Genomic DNA, 23,615 nt, shown 5'->3' on the forward strand with positions numbered 1-23,615 from the left:
TCAGTTTGTATTTAATTTCTTTCATTCACTGAAAGAAAGACTAAAAAGACAGCCAGGTGTGCCACCACCAAAATCAAAATGCACGTTATAATGGTCCTTCCCAGGTGGCAGGATTTTTGTGTCCTTTCTTACCCGTAAAGGATTGCAGCTAGTTAATAATCATAAAGCCTTCAGAGTTAGGCAAAGCAGACTTCCTGTAAAAATAAAATTCTAATTATAATAACTAAAGCTATATTGAGGCAGAGCACATTTGTTTTTGTTTTTGTTGTTGTTTTTTGAGTTAAACAGTTATGTGACTCACCTTGTCCCTAGTGATCTGTAATGATCAGTAGGATGTTAGAACAGTCGTTCTGAATACAGAGTGGACTCCAAGACTCTCTGGTTAGCTCTGCATCAGAGATTCTGCTTCTTCTATGATGTACCCAACCAATACCCTTTACATTGATAATCTTGTTCCATTTGGTGGTGGCTAGGTACTACCCACAGCAGCTAAGTAAAGAATTATTGCAGAGAATTTCCACTTAGTTATATTGCTTACATATTACATTTAATAAAATTATATAAATCTTAAGCTGTAGAACTTTCTATAATTCACTAATTATGAGGCAGGTATTTTAGATATCAAAGCATGTCAGAGAGATTTCATCTGTTAATGCAGTGTTTCTGAAAGCATATCACTTTAAATACTAATTCTATAGGCTGTCAGTAGGAGTTTTAAGTGGGTTCCAAGTTTTAAGTTTGAAATATGATGAATTTAAGGAGACAGGTTTCTGATTGTACTACCTCTCAGTATCTTTAATACTCAGATGTGCATGTGGACCTTTAAGAAGAGGTTATAGAATACAGCATTTCTCACATTTAATTGGCCATAGAACCCATTTTTTTGACCCACTCATAAAACAGAGATTTTTGTAAAGCCCATATGAGAAACCCTATTCTAGTGTATTTACTCAACTATCAGACATTCATTTTTTCTCTATATTCTAGCCACTATGTATAAACTCATGTCCTATGAGTTTAAGAAAATTAGCTAATTAATACATTAAGTCCTAAATGTATTACTTATTATGATAGACATTCACACATAGAACATTGAAGGCTTAAAAGAGTAGAACTAGCTGATTCCTACACTCAGAGTGTATGGAGTTTAGATAGGTTTCAAAGAGGAAAAGATATTTGATTTAGTTGTTGAAAGAGGAGTAGATGTTTACCACGTAGTTGAGGAATTGGGAAAAGTTGGAGTCTGCCGGAGCTAAGGAAAAGAAATGTGATGCATCGCTGCATTTTGTTTGGTACGGATGAAGCATGGTGGGATGGTGGGCAAGGTGAGAGTGAAATTAAAGGGAGGGCAGGCGGGACACGGCTGCTCGGTGGGCCCGTGTGCAGGATACAGGACCACCGCTGTCACACCCTCCTAGCTCAGTGTCCCATCTACGTGGGAACTAAGGGCAGAAGAGTGATGTGATGGGATCTGTGTTTCAGGAAGATGATTCTGGCATAGGTTAGTGAATTAGATTCAAAACAGTTGTGAGGCTCTTGTAAGAGCCATGATTTGAATACATCTGATTTTATAATCTGACCTCTCGATTGCTTGCCTATTTTTAGTTTGCTGAGAGAATGTTGAATTTTTCAAATCTTTTTCTTTATCTATTGAGAAAATCATATGGATTTTTAATGCATTCTGTTATATTCTAAGGATACATCATTTTTTAAGTGTAGTCCAAGATACCTAACATAAAATTTACAATTTTAGTCATTTTTAAGTGTACACTTCTGTGACTTCAAGTACATTCACATTGCAGTAAAACCACCACCACCCTCTATAGCCAGAACTTTTTAATCATCTGCACCTGAAACTCTGTACCCATTAAATAATAACTCCCTATTTTCTCTGTCCTCTAGCAACTATTAGTCTACTTTGTGCCTCTATAGATTTTGACTACTCTTGGCATGTAAACATAAGTGGAATTATACAGTATTTGTCCCTTTGTGACTGGCTTCTTTCACTTAGCATAATGTTCTCAAGGTTCATCCATCCTTGTTTTGTAACGTTGTCAGAATTTTATTCCTTTTGAGAGTTAAATAATATGTTATTACATATGTGGATATATATGAGGAGGAACCAAAAAAACAATTTATTTATAAAAAATTGTGTATTTATTTTTACATGTTTAGACTCCAGTCACCTTCAAAGTACTCTCCATTTGATGCAATATACCTATCGACACTTTTCTACTATTCGAAACAGTTTTTGAACTCATCAATTTTGATGCCTTTTAGTGCTTCTGCCATTTTTTGTTTCATCTCTTCCACATTAGCAAAACATTTCCCTTTAAGGACATTTTTCATCCGAGAAACAAACAAAAAATTTGCTCAGGGTGAGATGTGGTAAATAGGGAGGGTAGAGCATGGGGGTCCTGCTATTTTGGTCAAACACTGCTGAACACTCAGTGCTGTGTGGACAGGTGTGCTTGTAAATCACTCATCATGAAACGGGCAAACATGTTGAAAGAGTCTTCAAAAAAATTCACGGAAGCTGAACACAACCTCTCACAACAATGCCAGCTGGTACACCAATACAGATGGGTTCCTAGAACACTCTCTTGGTGGGGAAAGCCTATACTACAAGGGGCCTGCCCTCCAGAAGATAATTCTGCTTTTTGAGGGCCCCTCTCATATATATACATACACATACATTCCACACTTTGTTTATCCATTTATCTGTTGGTGGACTCTTGGGCTGATCCCACTATAGCTTTTAAGTTTTGAATTTAAAGATATACTAAACATCATTAAGCTCTTGGGGGAAAAATAGTGAAAAATGAAGTGTCCTTGCTTTCTACCATATCAGAAAATCCATTTAAACCTCAACAGTTTGATTTTTAAATTAAAGTATAAGAGAACCCTTTAATTTCCTTTGTGAGACTAAACCTGTAAGTGTGCAATCATAGCTCCATTAGTTTATTAACCAATTGAATTATAAAGTGTAAGTATTTTTAGTTTTATTTTCACTTTTATGATTCATTTTTAATATTTGCATTAATTTACAGGGTCAAAATGTTGACAGGGGTTTTCCTGGATGTGTGATCTCCTGAGACCCAAGAAGGTTCCTCTAGCATTTTGGAGTTCCAATTCAGCATGCTAACTTGAGAATATTTCTCTGTTATCTCATTTGACAGGAGATGTTCAATATTCTGATTTCTACAGCATTTTAAGTACTAAATGTAAAGGAATCATGAAAAAGGCCTATTTTTAATACCTGCATAAAACATTAAAGTAAATTAATTAAAGCATCCATTTAAGCTTTCAGTGTATGGTGGTGGTGCCTTTACAACATTAAGTAACAAAAATTGTGATAGTATTTTAGGAAATCTTAAGTAGAGGCTGGCTTTGTGCTGGTAGGTGAGTGTACTATGAAAGGGTTTATCACAGAACACATTTTCTTAGATTCATAATCTCCCCTTAATCAGCTCATATGAGGGCTTTCAGTTTCCATTTTCTAGATAATTTTCTTTTTTCTTCTAGTGAACACCAGAAGAAATTATTAAATGAAAGGTTCTATAAAAGTTGTCATAATCCATTTACTTTGACCTCAAAAATCACTTTTTTTAACTTTGTTAAATTTATGGGGAAATGTAATATGCAGATATAGGCACATATGTACACATGCATATAGTGACCTTTAAAACTTTTATTAATCTTGATGATTTTTGATTGGTCTATGATCCATTGGGTAGATAGGTTGTGTTAGGACATGAAGATAAAAAGGTAGGAACATAAGAAAGGTATTATTCTCCCTTCACTGATTAGGTACAGAAAAATAGGCAGACTCAGACATTTTTCTGTAAGTACTCAGTCTTTAGGTCTTTAGGAGATGGAAGCAGAGCTCACGCCTCCCTGGTCTCCAGTTGTCACCTACTACACCATCGTAGCAGTGCTGGCCTTACCCCAGGCTGTGTGCAGGTTGCTGTGACGACAGGCACAGGCTTCCTTTTGAAGCTGAATTACGATGTGCCTTTAGCCTTTAGAGAACAATGTAGTTTGGGATTAGGATAGAGATGCATTTTTTAAATATATTTTGTGAGCTTTCATTTGTTTTTATTTTGTACTTTATTGAGCACTTTGGGCCAGGCATTTTGAAAGGTATTCTGCATAAGTTTTCCTCATATACTTCTTTTCTCATATAATACAACCCTAAAAGTAGGCATTATCACCATTTTACAGGTGAATAAAAAGGTAAAATGAGGCCCGGAGTGAAGTTAAGTCAGCTTCCCAAGGCCACCCTGATTAGGAGTGGTGGAACTCAGATTTGGAACCAGTTCTCTAGTTCTACAGTATATGGTTTAGGCTATTCTACTGTACTTTCTGCAGTAGGGAATTGGGAGATCTTGTAAGTTACAATCAAAGTCTAGTCAGTGGGTATTACCTTGAAGTTGTTGAACCCTGCAAATTTTCATTTGGTGAAAGGAAAATATAAGCTGAGATAACTGATATCAACATCTTGGTTTATATTAGTGGACTCAACCTGATAGCTTTAATAGCTGCTAAAGTCAGGAGTTAAATATGCTATTAAAAATGCATTTAGAGGACATGTCGACTGCAATTCATGATGACTTGTCCCATGTTTGTGGAGTACTTTATTGTAGAGCGCATGATGCAGGTGAGAACAATATGATGGGCTAGTTTCCCGGTACGGGCCACTGAGTTAAATTTTATTCTATAGTTATACATTTCAGTTTTCCTGTAGTACAGTTGTTTGGTGGATCTTAGTGCAAAGGGGGCAGCATCAGGGCAAACAGGGAGTACCTGCTGAAACATTTCTGAGCCAGCCTCTTTGCTCATAAGAAACCCATGTCTAAACTTGTTTTTTGGTTTATAGTAAGCAGAGGTGTTTCCTTAATAGATTTAAAAATCATTAGTATGAGTCTTAAAGTAATATTTTAAATTCACTTGATGATGGTTTATTTCTATAGGAAAATAGTAACTAGTAGCCTGGATTGCCCATATCCAGGTATGAAACACCAGGCTGGAAGTATATTATAGTCAGGATTGTTCTTTAAAAATATTTGAATTATCCTATCTAATTTGGTATAATTATAATTAATATTTAAACAGAAAGTATTACTTTTTTTTTAAAATAAAAACCTAAAGAGGCATTTGTGACTTTTCTCAGAAAAAGTTTTTATTAATACCCCTACAGCTTTATATCTCTCCTTATCTGATTTAATTAAAGAAACTTTTAGCACATGATTTTAAGTGAATTAACATTATTTATGTAAAGTGTTAATATAATTTAAAAGGTTTTTATATTTTTGAAGGAATTGAGTATGGGTAGGATAAGAAGGAGACGTTAGTTAATTCCGGTGAGGTTTGTTATGAATGCCTTTTGGAGGAAGTGATGTTGAAGAGTGAGAAGCTAGCTGTGCAGGAGCTACTGAAGGAGGCCGTCAATCTGAAATGAGAAGAGGCTAGGTGAATTCTGAAACATGGTTGCTGGAGCACAGGGAGGCCAAGAAAGCCACTGTATTATACAAGGAAGGGTATGAGTTGAGAGGGCCAGGCCACCAGTGCCCTGTAGGCTGTGCCAAGTACTATAGGTGTGCTGTGTACTAGCATAACAGGAAATTATTAAAGGGTTGTTAGCAAGGCAGGGATGTGATGTGACTTGCCTCTTTTAAATGACCCTCTGTCTGCTGTGAGAAGAATGCTCTGGAAGCCAGGACACCAGTTAGGAAGCTGTTTTGAAAAGTAAGGCAAGAGAAGGTGCTAGCGCAATCTACTCTTAGTAAACAAATGGAGAAACACGAATTTGAGATACATTTTGGAGATAGAAATAACAGGACTTGATGGTGGATTAAATATAAGAGGTAAGGAAAAGGTAGTAATTAAGAATGTCTTCAACATACCTACGTTGTGTAATGGAGAGTAGTATCATGGTAACGCACCAAACGGGGGGACGATATGAAGAAATTAGGGGAGGCAGAAACTGGGAAATTCAACTTTATGCATACTAAGGGTGTATTTCCTATTAGGTATCCAGGGAACATGTCAGGGGGTAATTAAAATATACAGATCTGGATATTATCGTAATTTAGATTTGAAGGTAAAATGGGAGTAGATTAGAATTAAGGTCACATCAGTTTAGTTCAACGGACTACTATACGCATTCAGGCACCATGATAGGCACTGAGGATAAGACTTTGCTAAAAGCTTCTTGATGTTAGTAATTCTGTGTTATGCTTTTTTATCTCAAGCCACCAGCATAGTACTTGGCACATATTAAGTCTATACTGAATGAACAGATGATTTGGGAATAAAGTAGTAGTACAGAGTTTCTTAATTTATTGAACTAATTTTCCATCCATGGTCCTGTTCTTTATTCTCTTACACATATAAGAGATGAACTCCTATTATAAAATTCAGTTGATATTGTCAAACTAGTCTCCCTGGCAGAGCTTTCTGTGTAAGGGGTAGCACATCAAATAGCCTAAGTTGGGTTCACTCCAGTGAATGATTAAACCTGTTTAATCTCTAATGTATTCAACCCAAAGTATCTTTGTTTAGACACAATTTCACAGAGATTTTAAAATTTACTTTAAAATGTTTTTTGTTAGAAACTTTTTCTTTCATTTTGATTGTTTATTATTGGCTTTCAATGTTAGCCCTGTCCTAGCTGGATTGCTCAGATGGTTAGAGCATTGTCCTGTACACTGAAAGGTTACAGATTCGATTCCCATTCAGGGCATATGTCTGTACAGGAGGCAACCGATTGACGTTTCTCTCTCACGTCAGTGTCCCCCCCCCCCCCCTCTCAGGCCCTCTCCTTTCTCTCTAAAATCAATAACAAAATATCCTCAGGTGAGAGTTTAAAAAAGAAGTCCTAATTCATAGGGATTATAGGACTTTCAAATTAAAATGAAAGTCACACATTAAATTTGTATCTATGTTCCTCCATTACCATAGGAATGACAGTAAGTGCTAATAAAGATGGCTTGGGGATGATCGTTCGAAGCATTATTCATGGAGGTGCCATTAGTCGAGATGGCCGGATTGCCGTTGGGGACTGCATCTTATCTATTAATGAAGAATCTACTATCAATTTAACCAATGCCCAGGCACGAGCCATGTTAAGAAGACATTCTCTCATTGGGCCTGACATAAAGTAAGTATCATTTGGACCCTGGTTTGTCTTGGGAAATTCAGGAATTTCAGTTCACTAATTGGAGGGTTTTTTTTTTTTTTCAGAATATGCTTCTGCTTTATGCACAAAAATTATATATTTATTTAATATAAGTCACTTAAAAATTTGACTATTCCTCAGTAGTTCGTGATTTGAGATAGGCTCCTTAAGTTAACAGTGTTGAAATATTTTAGGATTGTCCACGTGCGCCTCATACTCTCTGCCCCTGGATGGAGTGACTGTTTGCAGGAGGATGCTGTCCCTTCCTGTGGGGTCGGCTGTGGGGATGAAGACAGGGTGTTGTGTGTGATGGCTGCAGGGAGACAGCAAAGCATAAAGGTGGCACACGAAGGGCTGCAGTTCAGACCAAGGGGGAGGTGACACAGAGGACTGCGGAAGTCTTAATGAGAGACAGGCATGGGTAGTGACAGGATGCTATCTCAGGGCAGCACCCAGAGCGGCCACGTGCTGTACGTGTTCCACGGCTCCCTGGGGAAGTGGCAGCAGCCGCTGCACAAGGGCGCAGTCCCCATGTTTAAGCACATTCCCATATTTGAGAGCGACTTCAACCAGATCAGCAAAAGAGAAGTGATCGATGTGTACAACAGTGGACAGATGGTTACTCTGGGCATCACATACAGCAGCCCCAACCTCACAATGCCCGATATCATGCTTCTGGCATGACCAGCTGTCAGCTGTGCAGTCGGTACCAGACATGACTGACACACCCAGGGAAGGGGACTCAAGTCAGTGAAGAGCTTGAAGCTGACCAGGCTGCTTCCTTTGAAATTTGCAAAGTTCTTGGCATCTACAATCATGAGAAAAACAGCTCCACTTGAAGTTTGCCACTGGCCACTCTTTTTACCTACAATTATGCCCCCTCCCCACTCAGATGCAGGAGAAGATCTGTTTGCACGCAGGGAAGACCTAGTGTTCTCCCTGAAACCCCCCAAGGGAGGCTTACAACAGTACCCAATGCTGTACCAGCTTACCAGCTTGTGACGTGATGGACATTCTTCTGTTGGAGGCAGAGGACAGGAAGAGCCCAGCATGCATGGACCTCCATGAAGAAGGTGACCAAGACCAGGTCAGCATCAAGAGCCTTCACATGGTCTCCGTGGTATCTAGGACACCTCTCTTGCTTATGCTGGTGGGGAAAGAGTCCAAAAACATGCTTCATACAAGTACTCCGTGCTTATGGACACACTGTCTTTCCTAACCCTGGCCTCAGAAAGCCTGATAAGAGCACAGTACCAGGGGCAGGAGCAGTAACACCCAGGGGCAGCATAAGTGTCACAGAAAGGAAGATGACCAGGAAACCAGTTTCGGAGACCTTGGAATATCAAAGAGTTGGACCTGTTGTCTCAGACTGGCAGAGTAGAGACAATATGAATGAACAGAATGGAGACAGAGTCTCCCAACTCCAGGCTGAAGCCCCGAGGAAGAGAAGGAAAAGGAGAAAACTCCCACCAAAAGCACTTCCCATTCTGGTAGGAAGTGGGAGGATGCAGCAATCCTAAGATCCCATGGAACTGCTCAGCGAGATCAAAAGAAGGACCAGAGCAGCGCAAGGGGCCAAGAACATGGCTTCTCCGCCCGGGAGTACAGTGGCCTCAGTGTCACCCAGAAGGGGTCCAGATAATCTCAAAAACCAAGGAGGAGCTGATCTAGAACTAATTTACTGTGGAGGGGGCATAATCTGGAGATGCATTCCCTCATCCGTCACCCTTTCTGCAGCTCTCCTGAGTTGAGGAGGGGACACTAGCCATGCATGGAACCTGTGCATAGCAGCTAGAATGAATCTCCAGTGTTGTGATCTAAACAACATGGGGAAACTTTACTTTGCTAAAGTGGGTCAGTTCTTTCATTTCTTGACACAAATAAATGCCTGCCATAAAAAATAATTGAAAACATTGTTGCTTTTCTCTTTTTAATTTTAATCTTCCAATGATTTTTGCAAAATCCTTAGATGTGAGATATATATCTCTCACAAAATAGGAGGGTCCATTTGTAGGATCTTATAAAGAGATTTTGATTGGCTCTCAATATAAGAAATTGTGCACTACCTATTTGACCTTTATGGATCCTAGAATTAAGCCAGTCATTTAAGGACCAGTGGTGGTAAAGATCATATGGAACAGTGTCAGTCTGAGTGGTAATTTACCTTTGTTAAATCTCAATCCAAGAGAATTCGTCAAGATGTTGATATAGTCTGAATGTAGGTCATGTCAGATATTTTGTGGGGGAAGTGCTTAAAATGCCCCATAATCCTATAATGTAACTAAAACACATTATATACATGGTTTGGTTTTTAAGTCACTAAGCATTTCTCGAGCCAACATAAAAATTAGTTCATGACTTTATTGTCACACCTCATAGATGTAATAGTTTGGCTTTTCCCTATAGCATTAACCATTGAGTATTTGTATTTATTATATCAGGGATAAAGTAGTAAGAGCTCAGGGAAAGATTGGTGACCTTAAATTGATGCAATGATTACTAGTATGGGGGACTTTTTTGTAGTAATGCTACTTTATTGACTACATTCTGTATTATTATTTTGCAAAGTATATATTGGATAGGACTTAGGCAAGAAAATCAATATCTGCAATCTGGTTTTCATTCTGTCTTCAATAAAAAGTAGAAGATATATAGTGTTTAGAGTGGATTCTTCTCATAAACTATTATTTTGAGGCAGAATTTTACTAATTAACTGTTACATTTTTGCATGGTTTTTTACTTTATTGTATAATGGAATAGATCATCAGATCCTGTGACAATCCCTTAATTATCTTAAGAATAATGCGAGTACAACTGAACATTATTAAAAATATGAATGCCCCTATACTAAGAAAAAAGAGAAACTTTTAAGTGCTTTTTTCATCACTGGTGGTCTAGTGTCCATTTTTTTTTTGCTTAAAAGATGAATGATACATGAGGTCTGTCCAGAAGGTATCCAGCCATGTAATTAAAAAAAGTAGAGGCATTTATTGAAGAAGATACAAGATACAAGGAACAATGGACAATGATTCCTCAGTCCCCTTAAAAGTAGGCACCTCGGGACCTCATATAGTTCTCTCCATCACCATCAGTTGCCCCATCGTAATTATCCTGAATCTCAGAAAAGGTCTGCAATCTCCCCCTTTCAAAAGTGATTTTAATTTTGGGAGAAGCCGGAAGTTTCAAGGCTTCAAACCTTGGCTGTAGGGGGTGCTGAGTCACCTGAGTGATTCGATGTTTTGCAAAAATACTCTGCCTGAGACATGATGCATGAGCAGACACATTGTTGTGATGAAGCTGCCAATCACCAGCTGCCCATAGCTGCGGCCTTCTGAATCATCCAAATAGTTTCCACGGAGGAATGTTCAAGCTTAACATAGAATTTGATGCAAATTTGTTGCTCTACTCGCTTATTTTGAATGTGACAACCACACAGTACACATGTTTACTCAATGGTGTCTACTGCCCCCACTGCCCAGTACAGTGAAGTTGTTATTATTAATGCAGGCACACTCCAGTCCACTCTCCTTGGCTGCCAGGTTACACTGATGTGACGCAAACTGTTCTTTTTATATTAACAATGGCTGGACTTTCTCCAGACAGACATTGTACATCCCTGTGGAGACTCTATGGCAGGGTTTTAGCCTACATACTTTATATGCAGTATATAATGCAGATGGCCTAGTAACTGGTCACTTGATTTATTGTGTGTTAATGCCTTCTTAACTATGAGCACTGATGCAGGTTTCTGAGTGCCATAATTGGTGCTTGGTTCTAGCCTTATTCCTCAGTTATAATTTACTGAAGATCTTAAAAGGTAACCAAAGAATAAGACCATTGTGACATTGATTTGACATAAGTCATGCATCTAGCTTGCTCCAAAAGATTTGTCAGGTACGTTTTCAAGCTATACCAGTCTTTGCTCCTTTTCTCATTTGTGTTGCTGCTGTTTGTTTTGGTTTGGTTTTATGTTTGTTTGTTTGTTTGTTTACCCACCCTCTGACTCAACCCCAGAATTTACCCTTTCATGTGGACAGCTTTATAATGATTTTGATGGATGTCTAGAGAGGTAGCTTCATAAATAATTGCTTTAGGATCCCAGAAGGCAAAAATGCGCTCTGGTATCTTAAAATTAAAAAAAAAAAAAAGAAAAGAAAAGAAAATAAGAAAAATCACACAGCCTTCCCTCCTCTGGAAATTAGTAATCAATCAGTAAATCGATCTCTTTCTCATATGCTGGCATGTGCATGCATGTGCACACACAAACTCACAAACATACCGACATAACACTTAAATATCTTCTCAAGCATCCTATTATAGCTGTGATTCAGATGGTTATGGTTTGACTCATTGGGTACATGGTAGAAAGAAATTAAAATCATATAATCTTTTTCAGGAAAAAAATATGTGTTAAATGAAGAAACAAATAGCAGTTTAGGTTGGCCAGGGCTGAGCAGCATGTTCCATGCGTTTTGCGTAAATTGTTTTTGGCCCTGTGCCTTCCAGATCACTTGCTTTCATAAAGTTAAAAGTTTAGAATTACCTTGAAAGCTATGTGAGTAATCCTCCCAGAAGGCCTCCATTACTCTACTCTGAATGGAACCATGCATTGCCCCTGGCTAATTAGGCTTTGTAGTCATTGCCTGGATTTACGTTCCATCCATGTTTCTTCCCTTTTATTTCTTGTCTTGAACCTAGCTTCCTCTGGGGTGGTGGTAGAGAAGTGTATTGGAGGGACTTAAAAAATAAAGGCTTAATGGTTCACTTACATGACTGATTGGTTTTAGGAAGAGCATTGCTTGTCGAGGCAATGCACTGGATTTCTTTTTTGCCTTTTACCATAGATAGCTAGGAACTCGGTGAGTGTGCATTCATGCATGCCTGGATAGAAATTTGAGTTTCAAGAGTTCAAGAACCGCCAGTTTAAGTTCCAGGTTTCATTATTTTCTATGGGAAACCAGATGTGAAGCCTCACCAGAATGCATTCTGTTTCACTTCTCACTCCACCTTGCCAGGAGCTCTTATATTTCTGTAATAATAGCCATGGTTTTGCGCCTCGCAGCAGCTGCTTGTAACATCTGCCAGATAATTACTGAGCTGAATCAGAATTCACCTGCCTTAACCTGAAGTGTGGGATGAATTCCTGATCAAGGAATAAAAGATTGATTGCAGTTACATTTTTCATGCTTGTTAATAATCATTGCTATAGACATCAGTAAAGAGCAGATGCTTTTCTGGGGGAGGTGTAGAAGGGAGGGAGGTGGAAAGGGGGAAAAAAACAACCAGGAGCACCCACTTTTAACTACATATGTATGCATCTCATATTCAGCACAAGACAGTGGCATTTGTTAACACCATTGTAAAAAGATGCCACAGCGTATGCTTCACATTCTAGATTTTCTGCAGCACCTGCTGATGATCGAGCCCCCGTTTATGTGTGAGTATTGGTGATTCAAAAAGCTCATTATGGCTGTGTGTTACAATTTATCTGTGAAAACCATTTCATGCTTTTGTAACATTCTGATGCAGGGATAGATCCAGATTCAGTGTATAGATTTTGGCTTTTTTCCTTCATTTATATAGGAACGTAAATTCCAACAAAGCTAAGAGATTTTTACATTTTCACATTGTGCTAATGATTGCGAACCTTTTTGAAAATCATATTTTCCAACTACTAAGCTTTTAAGCTCTTATGTTAGGGAGTGAGCCTGTCTGCCTGTGCAGGCGCAGGCCCTGGATTAAGAGCCATATCACATTTTGGCATCACTGATGTTATTTCTTCCACAGCACGTCTAACCAAAGGTTAGTTTACATTTAAGGATTTTTAATACAGCTCTCAAATAAGCAGTTTCAGTGTGTCTGTGCAGTTCGTAATTTAGTTTTGCTGTTCTTGATGATTTGGAAGCTTTGTGTGGCTGTGTGAGCAGGCATGTGTGGGGATTGCTCCGTATATGCTGTTGCATTATGGGATGCTAGTTCTGGTGGCCACACTGTGCACATTGGGCTAAATATTTGTGGAAGTCGCCGCTATTAACCTTTCTCACCATTATGTAAAGTATCAGAAAAATATTTGTAAAGCTCCCCATCCCTCATTGCTAAAAAGAAAACCATATTTGAACAAATAGAGAGGAAAATTCCTTTAAACATTATTTGGTATAGAAATATCTTTTCCTTCTCAAGCCAGTTAAAAAATTAAATACTTTGGACTGATTATCACTATTTTCACTATCAGGTTTTGCTCACCTCACCCACCTCTCCCTGGCTTTTTTTTTCTTGAGGTTTTACCTATATGTGTTTGACTGCATTGGATCTTCAGAAATAATACCAGTTTTCTTGAATAGGCTTGGGGTTTTTTGTTTATCTTAATTTTTTTGTGTTAAATACAAATCAGTCTTCTTTTCCAGCATCATGTGTTATATATTTTGACTCATTATATTTAAAGGAATAAATGTAAATTTATTATTCAGTACATTTTAATACCAGAAAAAATGTTTTATTAATGAATAGATTAAGTAGGGCTCAAATCAGAGTGCAGCTCTTACCCAGCCTAGTCCTAAGTCCTCTGAACTGTGGTTCCTGCTGCAGTTTTGAATCCTGTAGGTAAAAATGTCGTGGAGATTCCCAGAGGTCCTCAGATTTTTCCAGGGTGATCAGGTGTAACAAGGCCAGCAGATGTCCTGTCATAACACCTGCATTATACTTCTCTGTTTACAACAGCCTCATAAAATGTGAGGTCCTTTTTGCGACTGAGTGGTAGTGATTCTCCCTCCTGTCACACTCCTGATGAGTCACCGAACTGTGTCTTCTGACTCCAGATCTAAGTGGCCTCACAGAGTAAATGCTTTTTATAGAATAACCAGTATATTGAAATTGTATGCCTTCCTCACTCAATAAATTATGACATTGGTGTAATTCTTATTTTATTATAACATAAAAAACAATCCTTTCATCCTTGCACTCCAGTGCTAAGGTTTTAATACTTATTGTCTTTATGGACAAGTTATAGATAGCTGGTTTAATAGTCTTTATGATTTTTACATTGTGAAATTTTATATATATTTCTTTTCTTAGTTGCACAAACATGCTGAACTGGCTTCAAATGCAGTATATCTCTTGCCATTTCATTAATTTGAGGATCTTGGCACAACCCACTGAAGCAAGTGTATTAACTATAAAGCCTTATAGGACAACCCTAAACTTGATTTTCAAATGTAATTTTTTAAACATTATAGTTGGAGTCAGCATCTAACTTAGTGCTTTCCACACTTTTTAAATTGTTGTTCTATAACAGGTGTCCCATTTTCCCCCTGTTGCTCTCCCCTGCCCACCCCCTCCCCCCGCCCCGCAGTCAGTCCCCGCCCTGTTGTCCATGTCCATAGGCATTCAGCCAGCACTTGTTGAGTTGGTAAGTGACCATCCAAGTGTAAACAGCAGGCTTTCTTCTGAAACCCAAAATGAACTTATAAGAAGTTGCTACAAATTAGTAAAAACATCTTTCCATAAACTTTAATAGTTTAACTTTAGGCTTGGAGTATTCATAACTTAATAGAGCTAACATTTAGTTATTGATGATGCTTGTTAATATCCATAATTAAGTATGTATGATGGAAGACTGTAAAATTATTTACAAAAAGTAAGATAAAAACTCAATGTTTTAATAGTGTATGCCTAACTTATTTCTGCTAAGGAAACCAAGACTTAGGATGAAATTGATGTTATTATTGACATTTATTTTTATAAGAATTTGTAGATCCTTCTAATTACAAAAAATTATTTTACCCTTCTCATTTGGAAATAATAATAATGTTGTTTTCCTCCCCCATGTGATTATTGGTAAACACATAGTTTATCAGCAGCATTTAAAATGTTAATTTGTTGTTCTTACTATAGGATACTTTATCTTGTTGAAGTTTGGATTCTCTGATGAGTAAGCTTACTAAATGAGTTGTGTGAAACAGTAGGGATGAAGGGACGATATAATTTATTTCTATATTTTGGAAGCTTTTCCTAACAGTTAGCCAAAGCTTTGCTTCCCTTTGCTTTCATTGATTATATTCTATTTCAGAATTACTTATGTGTCTGCAGAACACTTGGAAGATTTTAGAATAAGCTTGGGACAACAGTCTGGAGGAATAATGGCACTGGATATTTTTTCTTCATACACCGGCAGGTAAATGAAACAGTAAATCTGCTATAATGAATGAATGATATAGTAGGTTATAAAGAAGAGTTTGAATCCAGCGTCAGGGAGGACCAGCAGTGAAAGAAATTTCCCCTTGTCCTTTAAACATTAAAAACATTTTTTTCACCTTCCCCCTCTACTTAAGTAATTATGACATAGTGTGGAAAATATATACAAACTCAAATCAAAACACTAAAATCATCTGTAATCATACCACTGGATATAGCACTTTTAACATACTGAGTTTGGACAAATTCACTGTAGGTGTGAATATTATTCATCAATTCCTTGGAAGCTACAATTTGTGTAGTATTTTATCAAGCTTTTTCCTCTTTATAAGTATTTTCAATCATCTTCAGAAATTGTATTTATTCCTTTTTTTAACATACATACAGCTTGAGAAATATTTTAGTAATATTTTAATGTTTATTTTTTACTCTTTTTGGAGAATGTTGATTTGAACATCTCTGTATAAAGTCACACATAATACATACACACACACATTAGGAAGCAGAGTGTATGCTTTTTAAATGGCTCTTGATACACAATATATTAAGAACAGGAAAAAGTTGTTTTTTATTCCCCTTAGGAAAGGCACAAACTAGGTTTTGATGCTGCTGCTGAGTTTAGCACAGGGAGAAAAATGTTAAATTGCTTTTCCATGGAAAATGTACTATTTTACGCTCTCAGCTGTGGGCCTGTTTTTTGGTTTTTTCAGGTGCATTGTCATCTGAGCACCAAATTTCTCTTTAAGCATACGGCAGAGCAGAAATGGCTTTGTAAATGCTCTGAGGTCTTCTCAGAGGAGTTCTGTCCTTTCTCAGAGAATTCCGAACATCCTGAACACTTCGCTGCCCAGTGGTTCTGCAGGCATCACAATGTGACGTGACTGTTTCCTCTGCAAATTTCATATCACTGCAGTAATACAGAAGGTGTTAGGGAAGGGAAAGCATGTGTTTAATAAAGGGGAGGAATGTCATGGCCCTTGAGGCCTCATGAATTTTATGGGGAAAGGAGTATTCACTCTACCCTGTCTATACAAAGCTCAGCCACACTCACTCTAGAATGTCCTCCTCAGGGTTAATGGCATGAATTGATTAGCGCTTCCTGATGCTTTCTGTTGGAATGCTAAAAGCCATTATTCCACTCTTCCTCCGAAATGTCATTTTGAATGGCTTGATTAAAGAATACCCCAAGGTAACATCATATTCCTTTTAAGCATCGAGGCCTTAAATGCACTCAAAATGGATTAGAGAGAAAGAGCCGCTTGCAGCACTGCGCCTCCCCCAGCAGGCACGGGCGTGGCGTAGCTGGTGCAGTGCTGTGACCGGCTGCATCACGGCAGAGCAAGTATCTTTCCTGTTCCTACAAGGGCGCTCCAAACGAAGCAGCCTGCATTTTACAGAGGAGGGGTCTGCACCAAAGAGAAGTTAACTACCTTGGCCAAGTTTCATAGTTAATAAGTGGCAGAGCCAAGACTAGAGTGCAAAGAGTCAGGCTCCATGTTTTGAACCATTGGATACAAAGAAAGCATTGCCCAAGCCCAGGCTAAAACTGTGGGCAGCATAGCATGGAGGTTAAGTGCTCCGATTTTATAGTAAAAAGGCCTCAATTAAAAGGTCACTTCTACTTGACTGTGTGACCCTGAGCCAATGCCTGGCATTGAAATGCACATGTAAAGGGAATTTTTATAGTTGACAGAAATGTCATTGGTTGGGTGAGTGCAGGAGGAAGAGAATGGGTCCGTTTTCCTCTTTGGAACACAGGACACTTGAGTCCCACAAACCACACTCTAGGATGGGTAAAGAATAATCAGCACAGTAATAGGAGCATATCTGAGGAACTGAAAGGATTCAAGACTGCAGAATCATGTGAAGAGAATGAGACTTTCGTATCAGAAGATTCAGGATACTGGTCTTAGAGCTAAAGAGGCATGAGCATGTCAGACAATGTGGGTGTTTCTAAGTAGCGCCATAGCTGAGAGTCCAGGGGCGAGGACCGGCCCCCACCCCATGGCTGCCACTGAATATTTTAGTGACTCTTAAGTTCTCCTCCTTGTTTGCCTTCCACACCTACTGTTTCTATAATATCCTCTCCAGTTATGTTTCCTAGTTTTCATCTCTCTGCCTTGTATCGTCTGGATAACAGCTTCACTCAGACTGTCTCGTTTTCAGTAGCATCATTCTAATACTTCTCTTTTGTGACTCCATTCTAGACAGTCCTCTCCACTCTCTGCCTTAGGGTCTCAGAACCCCAGCATCATGCACAGCCTTTTCCCTCCGTTTGCTCAGGAGTGGAATTCAAACACACAACCAATGGGCAGGACCTATGGGCAGGTAGATTTCCTTTTAATAGTTGAAAAAAGAACCCTAACATTCAGGTAAAAAAAAAAGAGAGAGAGAAATTCAAATAGATACTGGATATTTACTTGCCAAAAATGTTGTGAAACACATCCAAACACAGCTGGATTATTGGATTAATAACTTCTGAACTCAAAGTCTAAAGATATATCATTTGACATAATTTAGTATTCCTGTCAATGGAGAATGGATAAAATTTGAGCATATACTGTCTTTAGAGTTTTCAATTTCTGAAAAATCAACTGAAAATCATTTTTGAATCAAAGTTTTTATAGCCTTCTCTGCTTTCAAATGCATATGTGAACATTTCTTTAGAAATTCAAGTTCTACTAGCAGCATAAGACACACCATAATTTATGTAATCATCCTCTGTTGCCCTTACATTCTACTTGACTGGACACATTTTTTATATGTCCGGCATTTGGCAAAATCTGAACTACAGAAACTGAAAGGTGACCTTGAACACGGGTCCATTGTAAACTGCTTCCTGTATGGAGTGTTCTGTGTCTGGCCCCTCTGAATAGGCTGAAGGTGAACCATAAAGCATTTTCATCTTTCTTCAAAAGTTGAAGGGAATGAATCGGTCCATTCTTAGGAAGCAGAGATCCTGAACTTCTGGCTTACTTAATTAAGTTCTCTAGGGCAGGAATCGTCAACCAGGGCTGTGTAAGTTTATAACTCATACGGTGCTCCTATCTTCTTGCACGTGGTCGTCGGCAGCCATCCGTCTCGAGAGACGATGGTGTAGCTTCTTAAGAGTCTATCTGCACTCTCCAGTGAAGCTGAAGCCACAGAGCCTCGATGAAGCTACAGAGCCTGGGCAGGGTGATATGGAGGGTCTGCTGTTGCCCATGCAGCAGACCCCCCCTCTCTTCGCAGCTGAAGGGTCCAAGGGAAAGACGGAGTCAATACAGCTTGGGTTCAGGTGCGCCGCAGGAGTTGCCGGTGTTGACTACAACGTCAAACCGCCTTAGGGACTCCGGCTCCGGATTTTCTGTCGGGGTTTACTCCCTTAGCCTTTCCCCTGAAGAGGTATGCCGCAAGGCAGCGGAGGTTTTTTGGAGTCAGAGTTTTCCTTCTCTGTTGCACGTGGTAGGGATGTAAAAATACATGTCAATTAGTTTTTCTTTAAAATTCTGTATTTGTCTCCTTCTATTTTTCTTTATTCTCCTATGTTTCATTAGGGAAGAGAATAGACAAGACTCCTAGTTCAGCTGTATCTTCAGACTAAGTTAAAGTAGATTGGTTCTAATATAAGGTTATTTTGCTTGATTAGTTTTTATTTTTCCTATTAATGTAAAATGTTGTATATTGATTAGCTAAGTATGATAAAAATATAAAGCAATTCTGCCTTTTTAGCCAAATCAATTAAGGTCATATAGGACAATATTGCATGGGGTTACTAGGATTTGGAGGTACTCACTGTATAACTCTTTAACAGAGACATTCCAGAATTACCAGAGCGAGAAGAAGGAGAGGGAGAAGAAAGTGAACTTCAAAATGCAGCATACAGCAATTGGAATCAGCCCAGGCGGTAAGGACAGTTTCTGTCTTCAGCCCACTCAGTGTTTAAAAATAGGAAGATATGGTTTCAACCTGATTACAACTTGATACTGTGACATTGGGAAAGTTGTTTAATATTCATCTATTTCTTATGTGTAGAAAGGAGAAGATAATAAGTATCAACGTGGTTAAAACTAACATGTATTCAAGAATTTGGCATATAGTAGGGACTAAATAAAATTAACTAGAGAAAATTATGCATTGGTGGTTGGAATGGGTATTTTCTTCAGAATTTAATCTCAGGTATACCATCAAATGTTAATTTAAAATTTCTCTAACATTTGTAGAAACTATATTCAAAATGTATATACCATACAATTGTGTGGGATAACCCATGTTTTGTCTATAACCAATTTCATATATAATAGAAAAGATGACTTACCTAAATGTGCTCAGATATATCACTGTGTATCGCTAAGGCAAATCTCTGTATTCATGATAAATAAAATCAAATTCACTTTAATAGAAATTTATTGAGTTCTGATTATGGACCCAGAGAAGCAGCAGATGATTTTGTGATAACAGGGAAGTATAAGACATAAATCTTGCCTTCAGAATAATTGTAATGTACTTGGGTAGCCAACATGTAGAGATGCACAAAGTAATTAAATAAAAATATAAGGTGTTTTGCATTAAGTGTAAAATGTAAGTAATCATTGCACAATCCCTCTAAGCAGATCTAAAGGTGACCATCATAGTAGTGCCTTGAACTTAGTAAAAACTTAATATATATTTTACAATGAATAAATGCTCAAGGAAAATAATTTATAGTCTTCAGAGATGTAGTACAGTTTCATGATTTTTCTTGCTCACAAAAGAATATGAAGCAGCATTCATCACATTTAAACATTTTCTAGGTTAACTCATGTTGAAAGTATAGAAAGTGTACATTGCTTTTACAAAAAAAAAACTAAGCATTTCCAGCGATCCAAAACTACATTTTTTAAAAAGATTTTTTATTTTTATGTTTTTTTTTATTTTTAGAGAGAGGGAAAGGGAGAGAAAAAGAAAGGGAGAGAAACATCAATGTGTGGTTGCCTCTCACATGCCCCCAACTGGGGACCTGGCCCGCAACCAAGGCATGTGTCCTGATTGGGAATTGAACCGGTGACCCTTTGGTTCGCAGGCTGGTGCTCAGTCCACTGAGCCATAGCAGCCAGGCAGGCAAAACTGCTTTTCAATTTCAATTCTTTGAAAGCTCTTTAGTCTGATTAAAGAAATCACAGTCTTTGCATTAGCCATATTTGAGAACAGAATATAAATGCTAGATCTGTGGCAAAAATAAATATGGTATAAGATATTAAGTTTCTTATTTGAGGATGGAAGCAAAATTGTCAGATGAAGTTATTTTGTAGCTGGTGACCATAGTGATAAACTTGAATTTTGTTGGAAGACAGTAATTACAGGTTGGCCAGTTTTAATAACATTGTGGGAGGAAAAGTAGTGTTTGGAAGACACTATGCAAAATGTTTGGAGTCAGTAAGAGCTGTATTTGAGTTCTAACTTAGATACTAAGAAGAGTTTCTGAATCTCTGCTAGGCCTCAGTTCCTTCATCTATAAAAATGGGATTAATAAGAGAACTTTCTAATTTGGGGGGAGAATTCAGTGTGATAATTCATTAAAAATTCTTAGCACAGTGCCTGGTACAGAATGAGCATTCAGTCAGTATTTGGCCTTGTCAAACATTGTCATCATCATCATCATCATCATTATCATCATCATCATCATCGACAACTAAGCAAATAGAAGGTGTTGAACACAGAAATCATTATGAAATTTTCTTAAGAGCAAGAATGAATGTAACTTCTGGACAAGAATGAATGTTTTCTAATTTTATCTTAAATTTTAACCTTCATTTTGGCCCAGGAGATGTCTCTAAAAGTGATAACTACCTTTAGAGAAAATATATCTTGAGCTTTCATAGGTCTTAAAAACGGTACTCTACACTCCTCTATATAGAAGCACTAAGGTACTTTTGGGGATAAGTTCATTGAGTATTATGTTCATAGGATATTATGAGGAAGCTTACTAAAATAACCACACTTTTTAGTAAATAAGGAGCAAGTGTTATGAATATTCTTATGTCATTGGTAATGTGGTAAGGCATTTATTCATACATTTTAAAATTTTTTACTTTATGTGGAAATAGAGAATACTTTTTAGCAAAGTATACATTTTAAAATTGCAACTAAGCTGTGTTACTCTTTTATTTTGCATGCGATTTTGATTTTTAAAATTGGCGTCATACTATTTTCTGTGTCGTTTTCCAGCTCGCTTACATTTCTCTCAACCCAGTATTTTAAAAAATCTATTACAATTCCTAAAGATCATATTAATTCAATTTAGTTGTAGTGTATTTCAGTATATGAATATACCACAGTTTATCCCCAGATTGATTTTTGAGTAACTAAGAGTTATTCACTATAATAATAATCCTGTGCAGGAAATATATCAATTTCCTTATAGCTTTGTATGAGAATTTATCTAGGTATATACCCAAAAGTGCAATTGTTGGTTCATGGATTTAAATGTATTATTTACATTGTCAGAAATTAACTTGTTTTATAAGATGGCTATATCAGTTTTTCCTTCTTTTTCAAATATATGAAGTTCCCTTTTCCTTACATCCTTGTTACTTCACCATATGATCATTAAAAAAGGAAGTTTTGTTAGTTCAATGGGCAGAAAATGGTACCTTGTCTTAATAAACAACATAACAGGATGGAGGTGGAGGTGTGCACATTTACCCATTTGTCATGTGGTCTGAATTTTATATGTTGTTTAATAACATTACTTCAGTAATCATAATCATAATAAAGAGTAATAGTAGACTTACTCATTGTTTAGTATGTGCCAAAGCTTTGTTTTGCACTTTACATGTGTTTAACTTAATAATTACAGCAACAGTCTGGTGTGGAGACTTCTTGGCTCCATTTCCCAGATGAGGAAAGCAGAAAAGAGACTAAACAGGTTGCAGGGGTCACACAATTGTCAAGGAGCAGAAGAGCAGGACTGGAACCCAAAGACTCTGTTCAGAGCTCTGACAGCCTGGTCCCAGAGCTCTGTTTCACTTTGCTTTTCCCCTTTTCATTCTGTTTAAATCTCTGTATAGGTCTAAGAAAGGCTGCCATTTTTACATAAAACTAACTATATACACTATCTATAAAACTTTTCTTTTATGGGTCTTCTTTTTCTTTCTATGGAATGTTTACCATGTTCCATTCAATGAATAATGAATCTGGTTCTGCAGCACTGGGCTCATTTTGGCAGTCAGTCTTTGGTTATCTTCTCCAATGTTTTACGTTTTTACAGCCTTTTTTCTAGGGACTGTATTTGAAAACACTGCTATCTGTTCCAAACCCTGTGTAAGCGTATGGTACTATTATCCAAAGATTGTTTTACCCCTCTGTGCCTCTTGCCTTCTTTGTAACATGGGGCTAACAGGAGTACTCCTCATGGGGATGATGTGAGAATTAAATGAAAGTGTTTGGAATTTAGATAATAATGCTGAGCAGGTGGTCAGCCCTTCATGAGCGTTTGCTGCTGCTATTATTTTTAATCAAGAAATTAATAAGACCCACTTTTTAATTTACACCAAACACAAAACAATAACAACAACAAAAAAACCCCTAGGAGATATTTTCTTTTATTCTTTCTTTTATATTTTTTATTTTTTAAGAGAAGAATTCAGGAATCCCACCCATGTATTCTGGATTCTTAAATATTAATACAGTGACTAACTTTACTGACTTATTTACTTTGCCATTTTACTTTAGGAGTTGCTTTAAGAGATGAGGAAGGTTATTGCTTTTTGTCTTTCACAGAATTCCTAGAGTGAAAGAAAATGATGAATAGGTTTTTAAGTAAACTGTTCACACAAATTTTATAAGATCAAGGATCATGGTGAGATGTTCTTAAACTAAACAGTTGGGGTTTCTAGGATTATAAATTTCTAATAAAAAAAGTAGATCAGAGAAGTGTCTCATCATATGACTTGATCTGACTGGTAGCCGTCCTCTGCCTCAACCTGGGATGCTCCTTCATCCCCAGCCTTTTCATACCGGGACCTCCCTCTTTCCCGGGAGCCTGGCTCCAGCCTCCTCCCCTTTGGGAGCACCTCGAACATCAAGGTTGAGGGTGTATTTGGACCATGCTTTCTTCTGCTGCTGCTGTCCCACATTGTCTCCCTGCAGCATGGAGCAGGTTATGGTCTCACTGTCTCACAGTTCTCTCCTTGGTGTCTTTCCTTCCAGTTCCCGGAGCTGCTCCCTCATCTTGGCCAAACGCCTCACTGCAAATCAGCTTATTCTTATATCCCAACCTTTTAAC

At 37.8% G+C, this 23,615-nt stretch overlaps 1 protein-coding gene across 1 annotated transcript in view; it reads left to right on the forward strand.

Annotated features, from left to right (window-relative positions):
* The window catches only part of MPDZ (multiple PDZ domain crumbs cell polarity complex component), a 171,370-nt gene that overhangs the window by 102,878 nt on the left and 44,877 nt on the right, over positions 1-23,615 (forward strand). The window contains exons 23-25 of the mRNA XM_090274100.1: positions 6,964-7,162; positions 15,246-15,350; positions 19,164-19,256. Of these exons, the coding sequence (XP_090130226.1) occupies positions 6,964-7,162; positions 15,246-15,350; positions 19,164-19,256 (397 nt within the window). The remainder of the gene's footprint in view (positions 1-6,963; positions 7,163-15,245; positions 15,351-19,163; positions 19,257-23,615) is intronic.

This window comes from Furipterus horrens, unplaced genomic scaffold (genome assembly GCF_987537825.1).
Source record: "Furipterus horrens unplaced genomic scaffold, mFurHor1.1.pri manual_scaffold_4, whole genome shotgun sequence".
NCBI classification, from domain to species: domain Eukaryota; kingdom Metazoa; phylum Chordata; class Mammalia; order Chiroptera; family Furipteridae; genus Furipterus; species Furipterus horrens.